Source organism: Anabas testudineus, chromosome 19 (genome assembly GCF_900324465.2).
Source record: "Anabas testudineus chromosome 19, fAnaTes1.2, whole genome shotgun sequence".
Lineage (NCBI taxonomy): Eukaryota > Metazoa > Chordata > Actinopteri > Anabantiformes > Anabantidae > Anabas > Anabas testudineus.
In genome coordinates this window covers 16,757,603-16,777,079 of record NC_046628.1, presented here as the reverse complement: position 1 = coordinate 16,777,079, position 19,477 = coordinate 16,757,603, and the positions used below count along the sequence as shown (strand labels likewise).

Here is a 19,477-nt window from a genome sequence, read left to right as displayed (position 1 = left end):
GACTCCCTCAGAGTAGCGGTGCGTACTGAAACGTGTCTCCCCTTTCAGAGTACTTCCTGTCTTTTCACTGAAGAAACCAAACCCGGGGAGGCACACACTCTGTTGCCTCTCACTTGGCTCGCAGGGCCCAGCTGAGTGACAGGCTGCCGGGGGCCTGCATGGACGGAGAAACGGATGGAGGAGTGACTGTGGAAGTGCAGAGAGTGAAGTGTCTTCCTCTCTTGATTTGTAAAAAGCTGTCAGCTGTGTGGCCGACGTTCACCCTTCGTGTTCCTGCTTGTCACCGACAGCTGCAGAGTGTTCAGTGTGTGTGTGTGTGTGTGTGTTTTCTGTCTGTCAGTGCTGGGGTGGGATCCATTGTGAGCCCAGCAGAGCTCTCCGAGCTGCCTGCTCATGTCTAACTTTATTACAGCCTGGAGTGGGCTTCTTTCTCTTCCTCCCCAGCCCTCCCCCAGCCCTCCCCCAGCCCTCCCCTCCTCATGCTCTGGAGTTGAGGGGGTTGACCAATTGCCAGCAGCTGTTGCTTATTTCACAATGGTCCCGCCCATACAGTGCCGAGGCTCCAGTCCACACTGCAGCAGAGCTCTCCCCACTCAGAGGCAAATGTTCATGTTACAACCATCATGAAGGAAGGACTGAGACCACGGATCACAGGAGACTCTTTTACTGGTGAGAGGAATTTCTTTGTGCTTGACTCGGTCGTTCTGTCCTGTGTTTGTTTTTTTTTTGGTTTGGTTTAGTTTCTCTGTTTCCGTTAGATGAGAACAGACGAGAGAGTAGAGACCTCTGACTAAAGGAAGTCACTGTCTAATGCATGGGTTGTCTTTTCCTGTTATATTTAGCTCTGGTTCTTTGTTAGCCATGTTAGATGATAGTTAATGACTTTTAAAGACATTTATTTAAAGTGAAATCTGCTAAACGTTTAGTTTTTTCTTAAGAAAAAAGCAAATTCTCTCAGTTTCCCTGTTATGTCTGTTATCAGACACATGGAACGGAGTTTATCACTGAATCAAGGCAACACATTCTTTCCATTCCCCGTTTAACCTCGGCCACAAGTCTGGGAAACTCTAGCACACACGTCTGTGCCGTTATTATTCCCCCACTTTATCTGGAAGTTGAGTCCTGGCAACTCTCCTCAGACTGAAGAAGCTATTTGGACGAACAATGACGCGTTACAAGTCCAGTAACCATGAGTCAACTTCCAGATAACTTCACTTGGATGATGAGGATCTTCACCGTCACCCCCCCACTTATGAAGACTGAGTGTCTTAAAGAAGCAGCTCCAGACTTTAAAGAGCAGATTTCTGAGGCCTTGCCTCTGGCTGTGTTTATTACACCACTTACAAAGAGGTGAGAAGTGGAGAGGGCTGGTCCTCACTGTGTATGCTGATGCCTTTAACTCTGACCTCTGCAGAGTTCTCTTACCCAGGACAACAGTTCGGTTTGGGGTGGATACGCTTCCAATTCAGGCTTCCTGCTTTTTGTGTCGACCATCAGCTGCAGCTGACACCGGCTTCACCAACGTTTCCTATTCAGCTCCTCTCAGCGACAGTGTGATTCTTCAACATGCCGTTCGTGTTTCTTCCTTTGTAACGTGAAAGAAGTGAAAACAGAGGGGAGATAACCGGGCCCCTGCACTTAGTGTTCAGAGGCATGTGGAAGGGTTTCATTAAAAGAGGATTATTTGTTAAAGCTCAAAGATAAAGTTTCCCCTGAGTCTTTGCCTCCATTCCAACTCTCTCTTTCTTTCTCCTTCTGACTATAGTTGTGTTGAGAGAAGCCCAGAGTGCAGCCCAGATCCTGTTGTGGGTTAATTAAATCCCCCACCATCGCATCACAGACACTCAGCTCTCCCTCCCCTGGTTGGCCAGAGAGAAAGACAGAAACCTATCCTGAGCCTGACGGCATCCTCCTCAGCCTCCTCATGTTCCTCTCGGTGGAGCGGAGGGCAGGGCGAGCACATAAACCCTGCAGGCCGGGGTCACATTCTCCGTGACGGAGATGGCACGCCGCAGGCTGCTTTTTGGCTTGGTCATCCTCCTGCTGTGTGTGTACGTCCTGTGGTGGCACCTGCTGGGGCCTCTGTCCTCCATAGTGCCTCTAATTCCTTTCCAAGGCCTAACGCAGGAGAACAGCAGGTGAGTGAAGTGTTTCTGAATAGAGGTAGTCGGAGAGTTTAAGCAGCGATGTGTTCTTCATTATAGCTTTCTGACACTGGACATGATATAAAATGATGTCCGAGGTTCCAGTGCAGACTGTCAGCATCAGATCTGTAGCTTTTATTCAAATCTTCCCTCAGTTTGAGAACATTACATGTTAAAATGTGTTTTCACCGGAGGAACTGGAGACAAAGCTCCAGGACTGCAGGTCTGCGCCTGTAGAAGTCCTTGATGTAGGTGTAGTATTAAATTAATGGTCTAAAGGTCCAGGAACTGTCCAGAGAGACCAGTGACAAAGAGGGTCTGAAAACAGCGTCAGGTAACCAGAGGAGAAGTAGTGAACGTGTTGATTGAAATAAAAGTACCAACAAGACAAAGTAAAAATACTTTGGGGGGCAGCTGAGAGAGTTGTACTGCAGCATTTACTTAAATGCAGTACTTCAACCACTTGGTCATTATTTCTTTTCATATTTAGTGTGTTTCAGTGCAGAACCTCACAGCAGAACATCCTGCTGTTCGTTTGAGTGGTCAGAGGAGAGAGAGTCAGGACCAGGTCAAAAGGTTAAACTCTGCTATGAAAAGTGTTTTGTGAGCAGCACTTCTTCTCCTTCCAGTTGTATCTTTGTGGTTTTAACAAAGATGCTGCACAGCTAATGAAAAAAAAGCCCCCGGAGTGTTTTTTCCTCTGGAGGGGGTCTCGTACGTGCTTACTGTATGTGAAATGTAGGCTTTGTTAGAGCGGGCAGAGGGCCAGCTTTAAAAGCCAGCAGGTCCAGATACGATGCATTAAGTCGGGGGGAGAAGAAATGGATAAGATGTCTGTACTCAAAGGTCTGTTTCAGACACCAAATGTTAGGTTTGGGCATGTGGAGCTCTCCAGCCTTTCATTTTAAAAGCTGTTCTTTAATCTGCAGCCTGTGTAAAAATAACCCTGTGAACGCCGTCACGTCCCGGCTGAGCAGTCGCTGCTGTTTGATGCTGTAGACACCATCATTTAATGGACGCTGAACTCTCTGCATGTGGATAGTTTTATTTTTAAATCAGACTGAGGGAGAAGGAGCGCGTGTGAATATATGTCTGTGTTTTATAAAGACGGAACAACCTGCAGCAGGGATGGGGTTAACTAACCCATAAAACTTCAACAAATTATTACATTTAAATTAAACAAAAGTAAAAGTTAACAAATCAGTTAATACTTTGTGACTGTGAAATTTAAATGTTTCCAACAAGGTAAACAAAGGGTTTCCTTTAGGTTTTTCCATTCAGGCGAGAGAAAACACTGCAGCACTGGACACTGGAAACCACAAGAGGTTTACTCAGCTGCACACAGCACGGAAATCACTATCACAGTTAGTTTTTTAATTAAAACCGTCTGTGCAAAAAGGATCATTATGTTTATCATGTGCAGCGACACAATTCATTCAGTCTCTAAGAAAGTTGGGACTCTTAGATGAACACTGACTGCAAACATATGCAAATCATTTCTAATGTGCATCTCACAGCTGATCAGGTTCATTAACATTCCTTATGTTGAACTGTGATTTTCATTGTTTTGTATTTGGTTTTTAAGTTTATCCTGACTTTTAATTTACACTATGGTTGAATATTCAGTCGTGTACAGTAATCCAGTATCAACCTGGATCATCCTCTGCAGGATGTGTTTTAGTCTCTGTAGGAGACAAGTTGTTTGTGCTGGAAGTTATAGAATCAGATCTTCTCGTGTTTTTATTCTCGTTGCTCGTTTGCTGCCTGCGTGTGTTTAAAATGTTCTTGGCTGCTGGCTGCAGCCAAACCAAGCAACCCAGAAATAAGGGACTGGACTAGGTCAACACAATAAACCGTACAGAGGAGGTGACATAAGATTTGACATAAAGCTGGAAGAGTGGATGAAGGTGTCTACAAGCTGCAACACGTTCCACATATCAATGGAAATCTGTTTTCACTGTGAACTCGTCCTGTTTTCCTGAAAAGAAAGAAAAGTAGGAAGTGGAAATAACAAAACTCCATAAGGAATAAAAAACATCTTTTATTCTACATCCCTCAAAACAAAACCTACAGCAGCGAGTTCGTCGTGTCGTCTCTTCCTGCCTGTCACAGACAAACCTTCGACCTCTGCTGGACATTAACGAGTTCCAGTTACACTTTAATTCAGCTGCGTTATTACATTTTAACCTTGTTACTGAGGTTTATGGGATTTGTTTTTCCTGCTGAGAGCAACATCAGCATCCGGTTAATCAGAAGGAGCCAATCAGGGCGAAGCAGAGCGCCATGGTTACCACTCTTATCTGCAGAGCGGTAAAAACTGTACGTCACGTGCTGGAAAACTAAAACAAGCCGTTTTTGACTTTATCTTCTGCTGAAATATAAAATACTCACACGTTTGTGTTGTAAAAGCAGAAGGTAGAAGTTTCAGTGTGACTTCTTCTCTTGATCTGATTCGTTACAGCAACAACTCATCTTCTGCTTGTTGTTCTAAACAAGTCGAGACGGCGTCGCCGTGAAAACATAAACCAACATCTTCACTCACAGTTTGTTTGTTGCTTTAGTTTCTAGTTACTTTATAGTCTTAAACTATAGTAACTAATAAATGCTGATGTATTATGAGGAACGAAGCCGCTGACATAAAGACATTTCTGTTCTGTGTGAGATGACAGCTGCTGTTTTAACATGTTGGACTCCAGCTCATAGAAAATAGTTTTCAGCATCTTTAAGCCTTTAATAGCTCAGAGCAGCCTCCGCCCTTTTCTTCCTAAGTTTTCCAAGTTCATGCTGCGTGAACCTGAGTCATAACTCAGACCCTCCCTCTCATTTCTGTGTAATTCTGTGGAAATTCCCATAATTCAATTCCCATTTCCCTGCTGATGTTACGTCATGACTGGATTTCATTTGGTCTGTTGACTGTTCAGAGCAGCAGATGCTCTTTGTAAGGAGAGATGAGTCTGATCCCTCAAAAGAAGACGGGTAATAAAATAACTGAAGGTAAACGAGGGAGTAGCCAAAAACAACAAGAGCAGGATGTGCTTTATGATCATCGGGGGGGTCACGTATTTCTGTGGTGTCTATCAACTATTTAGTTTGAACCATAATAAAATAATGTAGAAGAACTCGTTTTAAACTCTAGTTTAATATTTAGTTTTTAGCCGGTCACTTGTTAATCAGTCACAACTTCTTCTTTTTTTCCACTGCAGCTCCCAAGACTTTCCAAAGCCTACTTTAAATCAGAGCTATGGTGCCCAGAGGAGTTCTCCACCTCCTGCCAGCACCCTCCACCCAGAGCTCTGGGTGGAGGGTGCCACGCCGACCCAAACACCGACGCCTGTTAGGCAGCAAAAAGCAATAGGGAACAGAATCGGTGTCCGTTCTGATTTCCTGGATGAAACAAAGACCAGAACCAGAGGCTCCACACTGCGGCCTCCACAGCCCACACAGGCCGCCCGAACAACAGAGCCTCCCTTCATCGGAGACGAGTACATGAGTGAAGACATCTCTCCACAAACGGTACGTGTCACCTCCCTAACCTCCATCTGCCTGTGCAGACCTGACAGCTGAAGTCCTTATGTGCACAATGTTTATACAGTGTGTGATGAGAGCAGACGTCTCTACTTAACACACAGTGTGCTGTTTTCTGCTGACTCAGCACTTCCAGCAGGTAATGCTGGGGACTATTTCCAGCAGCGGATTAATCCACATTTGATACTGACTGTCCACAGGAGCTGGATGATGATGTGGAACTGAGTCAGAGCAGAGTACGGTGTGATGAAGGGATGTGTCACTGAGTGCAAAGTTTAGCTCACTGGGCTGTTTTTAAAGCACAAAGTGGAGCTCAGTCTCTGAGGATCCACACTCAGTCTGCCCGTTAGGAGGATCAGTTCATTACTTGGTAATAATAAAAATCAGCTATTTAACAGCGTTACACTGGGAGGAATCTTTAATAGAAAGAGTCATGTGTTCCCTCAGTGTCATCAGCACTGATCCTTCAGTGTCTCCTGACAAAGTTTTGTAACAGTGTAATGAAATCATGCTTTCAGGGGATAAATCACAGTCTGTCCTATGAACGTTTCCGTCGTGTTCATGTTTTCCATCATTATTGATTGAACTGAGAACCCACAGTAATTAACTCTAATGGGCTCTGTGCCATTCCTGCGTTCGTGTTTGTATGTGTGCAACTTCTTCATGATTTCTTCTTTAAATGTTTTAATTTGTGTTGATCCTCGTTCAGAAAGACCGATGAGACAGAAGTCTGCTTGTCTTTCTTTGCACACATCACATGTGGTGCATGATAACTCTTAACTTGTCTATGTGAGCTGAAGTCCACGACGGACTTTCAACCAATTTCCTCATTTTGAATCGACTCGTGGTTTGTTGCAGGAAGAGGAAAGTCACTCGTACATCATATCACCCAGACAATGGAGTATTGTTAAGTGAAACCGTTGACAAACTACAAACTTATCTTGGTTCCCAGAGTTTCCTTCTGCACACACACGGTTTCATAGATAAGAAACATGTGTTCACTTTGGGGTTCAGCTGAGTCATCACAGAACGTCACAGGTTTCTTCTACATGTGCTTCTATATTTTATGCATCACATCAATGAGTGTGATCATACAAATTAGTTTGACCTCCAGCTTCGTCGAGTCGAGTGAGGTTCAAAACAAAATATCTAAGGAGAAAAGTAAAGTGTTGTAGGAAGAACTGTTTCTGTTTCATGAGGTCATTGAGAGAAATGACTCCGTCAGTACGACACTGCAGACGTCAAGACCCGATACGAGCAGAGTAATTAGACTCTAGACTGTGAGAGTCTGGAGGTTAATGTTGAACTTGTACAAACTGTCTAATGAAGCTTTGCAATGATGGAAATACAGCAACAGTTTGTGGCTGCTCAGCCACAGAGGGTGGGGCTGCGACTTTCTGTATTTGACAACAACATGTTCGTGTTATCTGCCCCCACAGAGCTGCTCGGAAGGCGTCAAGAGCCAGGTTGAAAAAACCGAATTTGGTGGACAGTTCCTGAAAGATGTTCCAGTCCTGCAGTGGGCCAAACACGTGACACCTGAACAGTACGAGCGCCTGAGCAAATACCCAGGAGCACATGGCTGGGGAGGCATCGATTACAAGTGTGAGTTTCTACAGATTAAAATGTTTTAATTGATTCATTTTCTGCCAATTTTAAAGCTCAAATAACATTAATGACGATGTGAAACATGGACACACAGCTTCAGGAAGTATTTATGTCACATCCAAATAATAAATGAATATAAAATAAATCAGTACAAAGTCCTTAAAATATCAATCAACACGGGTCAGTGTTGGTGTGTATAACCTGGGTTAACTTGTAGTAACTAATGAACTTTAGGAGGAAGTAAAGAACGACAGTGAGTGTGAGTGAATGGAACATTACTCACTCATTAACACACGGTTTATAGCACAGAGCAGATCACAGGTGAGTCTCTATCTGTAAAATAAATCATCAAATGTTTTCTGTGTGAACAGCACTGAAGGAAACTCTCTCAGTCCTCAACTCCTCTGCTAACGGCCAGATGTTGGACGACTGGAAGGATCGTGGCGGCAAATTCAAGTGTATCCGCTGTGCTGTGGTGGGAAACGGTGGGATACTGAAGGATTCAAAGAAAGGGCAGGAGATCGACAATCATCACTACGTCTTCAGGTTGACACTGTTAACTCGTTTTAGCCAGAGGAAAATGCTGCTAAAAAACCGAATGTCTAGATCTAGAGCTGGACGTTTGCAGGAGTCTGATCCTGAAGCAGGTTTTAAAAACCACACGAGCCGAGAGAAAACACAACAGAGGTGGCTGCAGTCGTGCAAACTGAAATACCTGGTAATGGACAGATCTTAAAGTACAGATGGATACAACATACAGTCGCTCTGTTTGATCCTGAAGCAGCGGAGCTCAGGTAAAGGTGTCAGGGATGGATTCATAACGAGCTGAAGCCAAAGAGCAGGCGACAGATCAAACATCAAAACAGAAAGAGATCAGATGATTAGTTGGAACATTTCTCATCTTATATCTGCAGCATTCTGCAGCATTTGAATTGAAAAATATATGAAGAATAAAACATCAAGTGCTGAAAAAACTGCTCCAATCTCCAATAACCAGAAGAGTCTACGAGTTCCTGTGTAGAGAAGCTGATGTGTGGTCATCGTGGAGCAGACTACGTCACTACTCATGATTTAATCACATGTGGCTGTAAGTAATGGTCCAAACCTTTGCTTCTATCCATCATCAGATACTTCAGTTTGTATGACTGCAGCTACCAAGTGCGTGGTTTCTCCTTCTGAACAGTAATCAGCTTTGAATACTTATCACCACTGTGTAGTGTCACTAGTTCATCCACACAAGGTGTTCTGTCACCACCTACTTCAAGTTTATCATTTCAACTTCTCTGTTTTGTGTTTTCAGAACCAATGGGGCAATAATTACCGGCTTTGAAGAGGATGTGGGGTCTCGGACCACCCATTACACATTCTCCACCAACACGTTAATGAACTCCATGAGGAGCTATGCAAAATTCGGGTATAAAGGACCCCCTTTGTCTAAAGTGAGCACCGAGACTGAAAGTTCAACCTCATCATAATGTGACATGAAGGCCGGAGTCTCTCTGAGACCACACTCTCTTCTGCTCTCCGACAGGAAACGAGATACATCTTCCTGCCCGATCACGACCGGGATTATCTGCTGATGAAGGCAGCGGCGACACACTCTACAGTAGAGAGAGGCCGTGAGCAGGGCAAAGAGTAAGTCCCTGTGGGTTAGTGGCTGCTGTTTGATCACTGTGTCATATTTATGTCTGTCTGAAGAAACAAGTGCTGAATCATGTTGGACCTCCTCCACAGTCCATCCATGTACTTTGGAGAGGATGTTTCCAAAGAAAAGCTGAAGATGTACCACCCGGATTTTATCCGTTACCTCAGAAACAGGTGAGCGAGTCGTCTGCAGAGCAGGTGAACTGAATGAAAGCTCACATTTCAAATACCTGGAAATGAGATGAGAAGAAAAAGCTGCTGAGGGAAGTTCCCACACAATAACACACACAGCTGAACCTCATCAGACACTGCACGTGTGTTTGTTCTGTTTCAGATTCCTCCGATCAAATGCTCTGAAAACCAAATACAAGGACATTTACCGTCCATCCACGGGGGCCGTGATGCTGTTGGCCGCGCTGCACACCTGCGACCAGGTAACGGCCGTCGTCACTGTTCTGCGTGTTTCTGCAGGCAGCTGGTTATTTACTGTGGAACGAGGCTCATCTCGCCTCATACTGTGGGAACGTTTTGACTTGTAGCACTCGGCCTTGTTGAAGCACGTTTGTCTGATGTTGTGTAGCTGCCAACAGTGACGCAGGTGAACCACAGCACTGTAAAACTCAGGGACACAGGGAGCAGCTGTGCCAAGTTTGTGATTTATTGATCGGATGCCCAGCAGATTCCATCAGATCATGTCGATGCACGTCACCACAGTCGAAACCTGTTGTTCAACTAGTGGGAAATGATTTAGTGAGAAGGGGTCGAGTCAAAACATGAAATACAGGAGCTCGTACACTGACACCTGCATCATGTGAGTGTCTCTTCCTGTTTCCTGTTTTACTGAAGGTGAGCGCGTACGGCTTCATGACCCCAGACTATAAGAACTACTCTGACCACTACTACGACACCAGCTACCACCCGGTGGGCTTCTTCATCAACCATGACCTGCGTATGGAGATGAGTCTGTGGCAGAGGCTGCACGAGGCTCGCCTCATGCAACTGTACATGCACAGGTGAATCCAGGTCCACCGGACACGATGTCATCCGGTCTGCATAAGAGTTTCCAGCATGATCCTGAGGCAGGAAGTCCAAACCCCGTCTGCCCGCTCTCGAAGCGACTGTTAATGACTCTCTGAGGAAAAAGTAGACGAGGTTTTCTTTTCATGAAGGAAACGTTTTCTTTTGACAGCTGCTGTGATTTTATTTCATGATTTCTTTTAACAATAAGCAGATTACGTTTATTTATCGAAGTGTTGATTTCAGTGTTGCAGAAATCGTGGTTTTGGTGATTTGCAGATTAACATCCTGGGTGAAACCAGGCTAAACTGGTCAAAGACATTTTCACATGGACAACGTGACCACTTTTAGCTTAGCAGTGTCTTTTTTCCATGACTGAACCAGATTGTTAATCTGAATAATTTACTGTAATTCTGGTTTTGCACAGCTGGGGGCTAAGTTATACTTTTAATGCATGGTTTAAATTACACCACTCCCTATTAGAACACACATTAGTGAATGTTAGCGAACTACAATGGAGATTTTATTTTATCTTCAACTTAAATCAGTTTTATAACTTCTGAGAATCAAAATCAAAGTTTGGACTTTAATCTTAATTTAATATTTAATCTGAGGCGCCTCACGATGCTGCTACAAGCTGAAATAGTCAAAGAAAAGTTGCAGAAACTCCCCAGTTTAGCCCAGTTTTCTTCATTTGAAACTGCAAATTACCAAAAACATGTTTACTGTGAGGTGCAGTGAGGTGACAAGGGACAAGACTGCAATTAAGTCGGCCACTCGCAACCCGTCTCCCGCCCTAAATAGACGGTCGGAACACTGCTGGCAGTGGCCAAGGTCTATTCTGACATTGACTCAGATTACGTTCTGAGTGTGTGTGTCTGAGTGTGTGTGTGTGTGTGTGTGTGTGTGTGTTTTACTGTGGGCAGTAACAGAACGCCTCACTGTGTAACTATAAAACTCTCACTGTGGATGCAATTTTCAAACTGAACTTAACTGAAACTTAATTTATTTCTTCTCCATTTTTATATCTTTTAAGCACATATGCAGTTTTTTTTGTTTTTTTTTTCACAAGCTGCCACGCTGTGACAATAAGAGCGCTGTGAGGGCTCTACCACACGTTTCAGTGCCTTTTTAATGTGAATCAGCAGCTTGGATGAAATTTACTAAGGTGGAAATTCAAGAGATGATTCAGAGCATCTTTACGAGGCATCAGTGGCCTTTTCTGTGTTTGACCATCACCTAGCACTGGTCTCGAGGAATCCACTTGTTTATCCTCCACATCTGGACTCCTCTGAGCCTTGACAATGAAGAAGGGTTTACTGAGATTTAGTGTCGCCCCTCATCTCTAACAGGACTGAAGCATCACTTCCTGAATACTGTTAACAAAGAGGGCAACATACTGTAAGAACTGAGATCGAGAGAAAAGACGCCAAAGACACACTGTAAATCAGGGAAGATGTGTATTTGAAATCTTTTTGTATAATGAACCAGTGCATACTCAAATAAGCGATCTGCTCATATTTTTTATTTGAATTTGTAATAATAGTGATTTATTGATTTAAGCAATTTCTGCTTCAAATTGACTTTTTTAAAATGTTTATAAAATAACAGATGTTTTCTCTGTGGATTTGTGATTCTTCATTGTTCTCTGAATTCGTTTCTCACACACATTTGTTACGTTATGTGGATTAAATTTGTAGTATTTTATTTTACAGGTCCTATAGTTTTGTGTAACTAAACCTGAAAATGAATTGAGCCCACATCAGATACATGTAAAAGCTGCGTCAACAAGCTCTCAGCTCTATGTACAAATATAATATCAATGTTGAATAGTTTGAAAATCACAGCTTCATACAAACTCAAGACCACACTGCAGCCTTATAGCAGACAAACTCCGACCAGGAGTTAATGATCACAAGGTCATGTTTTAAACATCACACTCTCTCAAGTCTTGATCTACAGCAGGCCACGTCGGAGAACTCTGTGAAACAACGTGGGAGACACATGGACCCAGATGTGCATGGATTGGTGTGAGCAGGGTGGGGTGCATTAAGAGGTTGCTGCAGCCATGAGTCAGACTTTGCAGAGTTGCCTGATGGTGGTATTTAGAGCCTATTTACATACATGAGGGAGCAGAAACATAGAAACAACTAAGCATAACACATCCAGTATGACCACCACCCACTATACCCTCTATAACAGTTTATACCTGGTGTTATGCTGTAGTTCTCCGCACGCCGCCAGGTGGCAGTACGGAGCCTTTGGGTTTGTTTGTGATCAGGAGAGAAATAAAAGAAGAAGAACGAGCCCACTGTTGGTAAAATAGAATCTTTACAAACTATAAACTTAATTTTGTTCACGTTGTTGATCATGATGAAAATCTGGATTTTGATCTTTTGCCTCAGAGTTTGTTAATAAAGGAAATGTTTTGTTGACGGAATGAAAAAAAAGGCGGAACTCAAAGCGACAGTACGGCGCAGCACCCGGACCGTTTACAGCGCGGACACAGTGGAGTTAATCCGCACTTTGTATTTAATGATTTAATAATTAATTTAAAATAGAAATTCTTCTTCCAGCACCAACTGATGAACACGGGACTATCCTATCAAGGTTTCTTTCATGTTTATGTCAGAAATCTGTCTCTCTCCAGTCCGTACAACATACTACAGCCCTGTCTTCAGACTCTTTGATTCCCATTATTCAGAGATTCTACTGGACAATTTGGTTGAAAGTTGTTTTATTAAGTCTTGAAGTTTAATTTCTGTCATGGAGGTTGGATTAACAGATCTCAGAAACACACAGTGTGATCCAGTTTTCTTCAGGTGGTTTTCTCAGACCTGCAGAGTCACCAGCTGATGACCCTCAGTGGTGAGAACAGGTCGGTGCTGCAGGAAGCCGCACTTTGAACTTTGACACCGAGCTGTAGTTTTCCTTACAAATGCACAAAATAATACACTATAGACTTAATCTGCTGTGATTTTATTTGCTTCTAAAGCCAAAACCAAGAGTCTGCCTTTTAATATTTTATTACTTCCACATCCTGACCACTGTAGTCAAACAAGGGGAAATTGAGAATTTATAGGACACTAGTGTGTGTGTGTGTGTGTGTGTGTGTGTGTGTGTGTGTGTGTGTGTGTGTGTGTGTGTCTTTTCCATTCTGCAGATGATAAATAACATTGATGGTTTATTACCAGTGCAGACGTACTTGACCGGCTGAACCTGAACTAATTAGAGTGACCCTCTTTATTAAACTTTCTTTTAAACTGTTTCCTTTTCACATTTTTTCTTCTTCTGTTTTTATTTTATGTTGTTTTTTTATTGTATTTTGAATTTTTCATGTATTTCTCACTGTGTGAGGATCATCTCTTGGATGTAATTCTGCTGCTCTCTAGTGGACATCACACTCTAATAACAGTGTCAGTGAACAGCTGTGTGTGCTGCCTTCGTCTCTCGCTGTTATTAAAGTTATGGTGTCCTGGTGCTGTAGTAGCGAAGGTTTGAGGACGTTAAATAACAGTAATTATAATAATTGATAGTTTTTTAAAGCCCTTGGCAGCCATATTTGAAGTCAGGGTTCAGTATCTGCAGGCTGGGCACAGTGTGTGTGTGTGTGTGTGTGTGTGTGCTGCTTTGAATAAATGACAGTGTGCTGTTTTTGTTCTACATCGAGTTGCTATGGTAACAGAAATCTTTGGCCCTTACAAGAAAACTTTTCAGATTTTTCACCTGTGTAAGAAGAATTCACTTCAGTAATATTTCAGATTATTAATTCTTCCTTCGCGGTTAAACTGTCGCCTGTGGAGTTTGGATGTTCTCCCCGTGTCTGCTGTGCCCATGCACCCCACCGGACCAGGTCACAGCTGGATTAGCTCCATCACCCTTATAACCCTTAAGAGGAATGTGGTTAGAATAATGGATGGATGCTTTGTTGGTGGAGTACATATCACTAACACTCATACCTCTGTGCTTTAAGTAAATATTAGAGCAGGTATAGAATTCTGGAACTCTGGAAGTGGTACTTGAACTTAAAGTAAAGTCAATTTCAGTCAAATACTTCAACTTCAGTACTGAACTTGTGTACTTCTGCCACCTCCACTGGCTGAATACTATTGAATCAACCTAGAAAACGTGTGTTTCCACTAAAGACGAACCAGAACATCTGGTGCGTGCACACTGAACAGCACTAGATAAGCGTCTAATGAGGATGAAGGAGCAGTTCTGAGGGATCATCATCGAGATCAGAAACATTAAAAGACAGGACTGATCCCCTCAGTCAGCAGCAGCGCTTGTTCTTTGGTTTGTGTTTAGATGTTGTTATAAAAGTGATCGGGATCATTAAGAGCGTTTTATTGATCGTGTAATTTACTCCCCCTAAACCAAGCGTGCTACAGCCTGAAGCTGTGAATAAATTGCTTGTGTTGCTGTGTCACGCACGTGTGCTCAACTGGGTGAACACACTGACACACATACTGTATCTGCATGTGGAGTCTGTTACTACAGCATCAATTCTTAATAGTGCTAGTTCACTATCAGGCTTCACTGCTGGCCCACATCTCTAACCTACAACAGCTGAAAGGATCCAAATAAAAAGCTTCTTGATGTCTCACCTTCATACCTGCAGTCGAAGCTAATAACAGTGTCAACTTCAGCATCCCAGCTGTTCTTCACCCCCCCTGCAAGAGTCCCTGTGGCCTCATCGCCAAATCAATGTCATGCAGCAACACCGAGATCCAAGGATAGGAAAGTCAGAATCAAAGTGGTAGTCATGGAAACAACCCAGGCCTGTTTTACACCCACTAAATCGATGAGGTTGTGTGTGTGTGTGTGTGTGTGTGTGTGTGTGTGTGTTCGCGGGCCGGATGTGGTGAGCAGAACCCCTGTCCCACATTCAGACACAGACCCCCCTCGCCCTCCGCTGCTGAACAGACAGAAACAGAAACCTGGTGAGGACGAACGGAGGAAGACGCCGAAGAGAAGATGGTGAAACTAATGCTGCTTCTGGTTCTTTGTCTTCAGCTGGAGGCTGCTGCTGCTGCTGCAGGTGAGTGAGGATGGATCATGATGCTGCTGTGCTGGAGCCTCTGTAGTTACATAATAAAAACTTTAAAACTACTTAATATGAACAGATTTTGTTAAATAGAAATAATCAAACTGATGTTAGAGGAAGAATGTTTGAACATGAGAATAAAAAGGATTCAAGAGAGCAGGGAGGATCAGAAAAGGTGGAATGAAGTCTGTGGGTTTTAAAGAGCAGCCTGGAAAATTAAATATTCACATTGTAGTTTACATCACACCCTTTGTTGTTGTTGCATCAAGATATTCAGGTTTAAACTGTGTTAAGATAGAACTGAATATGTTCAAGTCACTGTTACTGGTTTATTGGTTCTAACTTGTTCTGTTGGAGTCTAAAGATGAATCCAATGGAAAGTACATTTTATTATTATTTTAGTTCTTCATGAAGTGATAATGTTCAGTTTTCACACCTTTTCATTATTTTGCAGTTTTTGTTGCTGCTCTTAATTTACTGAAAGGCGTTTCTATTATTTTGTCCACTTTATTCATACCAATGTGAGGGGGCACCTCTCTAAAATGACGGCTTCATCAAGAACTGAACATTAGACCTTCACGAGGGGGACTTTCTTGCAGGACGGACTTAGTTTCACAGCTGTACCTAATAAACCGGCACGTGAAGGTGTGAACGCTGCTTTAGTCCAGATTCACTTCAAGTTCACACTTTGTTCTGGGAAAGGAAGTGCCAAACATTTACCAAGACTCAGAAAGAGGAACTGCACTTTGGCAACGTGAATCAGGAGCAGCAGTTGCAGTAACAGTGAGGGGAGGGTGGAGGGTGGAGGGGGGTGTTCCAGCTGCCTGAGCTGAGACAAAGCTTTAATTAAACGTGACCCACAATCGCTCATGTGCAGCTGCACCGATCGATGACATGGATCTGCATGATGCTGCCCCGCAGTCTGTCCTAATAAATCACTGACATGCAGCTTCTGCACATTCCTCCAAGAAACTTTCCACTTTTCCATTTAACCTCTAACCTGTAGTTTGTTTCAAATCTTTTTTATATTTAAATGGTTTCATCTTTAAATATACAGTTTCTTTAAAGGAGTCTGGAGCTGCATTTCAATTCCTGACTCCATCTTTTTCTTCTTCAACCAGGCACTCAGAAAGTTGAAAGTGCTCAGGATGGAGGTGCCGGCGGAGCCAACACCATCAGCCACTCACTGGCCCTGGTGCAACGTCTGGAGGCTCTGCTGCTTCAGGGAAACGGCAGCGACGTGTCGCTGAGGGTGGAGACGCCCAACGCAGAAGAGGTGAAGGTGATCCAGGTTCACTCTCTGGTCCTCTCGCTGCAGAGCCCCGTGTTTGAGGAGATGCTGCTGAGCCGCAACGGCAGCACGCTGGAGCTGAAAGAGAGCTCCGACTGTGCTGCTGTGTTCGACAAGTTCATCAGGTGAGAGGACATTTATCCCTCAGCTGGGAGGTCACAGACAGATCAATCGAAGTCTCATCAACCCTCTGCCTCACCCTGAGTCACTAAGCTGGCATGCCCTCTAGAGGGAAGAACTCTGCAACTGCAGCCGTTCTGAAACAGACCATCAGTCATGAATACAACATAGAACAAAGTGATCAATCAGAGAGATCTCAGAGAGATGTCACCTCTGCTGTTACTAGAATATTCAGATTTAAATCACAGACAAGACTTGTCAGAGATGAACTGATCAATATTTTCCTATGAACCATGGGTTATGGGTTTTTAGCCTTTTTCAGTTCATTGTTTTGGTCTTATGGCCTGAAACTCTCCGAGTTGGTTCAGTCTTGACAGAAATAAACCCACAGAACACTACCTGCACAGACAAAGTGGAGCATTTAGCAGGTTAAGATCCAGATGGGAGACGACAACAGAACCCAAGTGACATCAACATATTTAGAACAGCTGTGTGCCTGTTGTTGTTTTACAGAAGTAAATTCAGAAGCTACATGTTGTTCTGCTTCCTCTCTTTGTGCAGGTATCTGTATTGTGGAGAAATCTCTCTGCGTCTGGACCAGGCCACACCTCTGCACAAGCTGGCCACCAAGTACCAGGTGCTGGGTCTTCAGCAGGGCATTACCCAGTACATGACCCAGAATCTGGCCCAGGACTCCCCCTCGGGCCACGTGGCGGGCTGGTACGAGTACGCCCTGCAGGCCGGGGATGTGACTCTGAGGGACAGCTGCCTCCAGTATCTGGCCTGGAACCTGTCCTCGGTGCTGCAGAGCGCAGAGTGGCTGACCATGAGCAGCCACCTGCTCATGTCCCTGCTGCAGCGCTCAGACCTGATCCTGCAGAGTGAGATGGAACTCTTTGCAGGGCTGGAGGCCTGGATAATCCAGAATGAGCCAGACGGCTTGACGGCAGAGAACGCTTTGAGAGCTGTGCGCTACGCCATGATGCCTCCTCGAGAACTCTTCCGCCTGCAGACCCACTCGTCAGTGCTGGCTCGCTATCAGGAGTCGGTGCGTGACCTGCTCTATATGTCCTACCAGTTTCACTCAGCCTCACCCATGCACATGGCCAAATACTTTGACGTCAACTGCAGCCTCTTCATGCCCAGGAACTACCTCTCCCCACTGTGGGGGTCGCCCTGGGTCATCAGCAACCCAACGCGAGACGACCGCAGCATCAGCTTCCAGACCCAGCTGGGGCCCAGCGGCCACGACGCCAACAAGCGGGTGACCTGGAACGCTTTGTTCTCGCCTCGCTGGCTGCCCCTCAGCATGAGGCCCATGTACACAGAGACGGGCGCCATGCAGCCGACACGAGTGGAAGGAGGCCGCCCTCGTGTCATCATCACACCGGCAACGTCCAGCGCCGACTTCGCTGGGGTGAACTTCCAGAAGACGGTGCTTGTGATGGCTCACCAAGAGGGGAAGGTTGTGGTGAAACACGTCTACAACTTCCACCAGAGCACCGAGGAAAATGGGGATTTCCTGGCTGAGGCTGACCTGTACCGCCGGACGTCTGAATACCTCATCGACAGCTCCCTCCACCTCCATATTGTGGTGAAGCCCCTGTACCAGACCCTCATAAGCACCAAGAACTGACCCTCCATGTGCACCCCTGAGCCCCCATACCTAACTGCACTCATATCCCATCATGGGGACACGGATCCGAATCCTCCTCATCTGTGATTTGTCTCGTACAGCTGCAGTTTTTAACCTGACAATTAAAAACCAGGAGCTTGTTTCATGTTTGTCTGAGAGCATTTTGTAAAAGGAAACGTGTCTCTTAAAGTTTTAGTAGGAAGAAACCTGGTGCTGTCTGTGTTTCTTACCGTCAACAAACTCCACAATAATTCATGCATTCAGAGCTGATAGGACAGTAGTAGGTAGTTATAATAGTTTATTCCTCCTAAAACACGTCATGAGCCAAAACTAAACATGCCGTGCACACTCACCATGTGTATTCATCCTCAGGAGTGAGGGCACTATTCTTCTGGTTTTCGTGTTTGATAAGACCTTCGGCCTCCTGCTTTAGGAAACTAGAGAGGATTTAAAAATGAAACTCTGAAAAGTCTTTAGGAACTAGAAGCAGGGTAGAGAGGAAGGAGAGGGTTTGTTGACAGAAGAAATATCTGATTCTCATTTACCAACATTATCCTTTGACCTTTGATCCCTTTCTCATTTGATTTGTATTGTTTTTAATATATTGGTGCTATATTACCCCGTTAACTATTAAGGGGTCTCTGTTGTCATTTATCACCCAGTAAACACCGACTTGATGATTTAACTTCAAAATCGACTCTCACTGAAACACAGTCATTAAAATCTGTTTAATCTCTGAATGAATAAGTGCAGATTTCTACATGTGTGGATTTTGAATTATAAATCATCAAATCGTTGCTTCCCGGGCACCAAACGTTCGTCCTGCTGAACGTCACGTTTTACAGGAGGATTTTCACTTTTTACTTTGGTCATTATTTATTTACTGAGCCTCTTCTGAACCTCCACCCACAGTAGATTCACCCTGACGTTAGTTCACTGTTGTGATTGAAGCCTTTAGATTCACTGTTGCATTAATCACTGTTACCTGATAATAAAGATGTTTCTACAGATTTCACACTTAACGTCACCTCACTGCTCTAAAAATTATTTAAAGCTGTTGTCTGATCAGAGGATTTTCAACATTTTATAAACTTCTGGCATCATCAACATCTCTGCTTGATCTAAACTGTGCGTTTCATTAAGTCGTTCAGTGTTTGCAGAATATTTCTTCCTCTCTGTCGTCCACTGTTTGTCAGCTGTCCTCCAAGGCTCCGATGCTTCATGAATAACTTTTATCTTTACTATGATCTGCTTTTATCTGTGGGTGAAAATTCTTAGAAAACGTCACAGTTCTCAGGCTTTTCTGAGAATTTCTTCCCTCTTTGGACTCAGGAAGCTTTGTGAGAACAGCTGCAGGGTTTTTTAGGGTTTATAATGTGTTTATGTGACTAGAAAATATAGTAAATAGAAATATGAGCAAAGGTTCTGCATTAACAAAATAAAAG

General features: G+C 44.0%; 2 protein-coding genes across 2 annotated transcripts; both read left to right on the top strand.

The window, feature by feature from the left end:
- Positions 1-524: 524 nt before the first annotated feature.
- On the top strand, positions 525-11,435 carry st6galnac (ST6 (alpha-N-acetyl-neuraminyl-2,3-beta-galactosyl-1,3)-N-acetylgalactosaminide alpha-2,6-sialyltransferase). Its single transcript, XM_026351655.1, has 10 exons — positions 525-669; positions 1,766-2,138; positions 5,348-5,657; positions 7,109-7,274; positions 7,649-7,823; positions 8,578-8,716; positions 8,809-8,912; positions 9,012-9,095; positions 9,256-9,355; positions 9,768-11,435. The coding sequence occupies exons 2-10, from the start codon at positions 2,002-2,004 to the stop codon at positions 9,936-9,938; spliced, it is 1,386 nt and encodes a 461-aa protein (XP_026207440.1). The 5' UTR covers positions 525-669; positions 1,766-2,001; the 3' UTR covers positions 9,939-11,435.
- Positions 11,436-13,658: 2,223 nt separating this feature from the next.
- Positions 13,659-18,965, top strand: LOC113155967 (BTB/POZ domain-containing protein 17). Its single transcript, XM_026350732.1, has 3 exons — positions 13,659-14,979; positions 16,107-16,401; positions 16,958-18,965. The coding sequence occupies exons 1-3, from the start codon at positions 14,916-14,918 to the stop codon at positions 18,030-18,032; spliced, it is 1,434 nt and encodes a 477-aa protein (XP_026206517.1). The 5' UTR covers positions 13,659-14,915; the 3' UTR covers positions 18,033-18,965.
- The last annotated feature ends 512 nt before the right edge of the window (positions 18,966-19,477 follow it).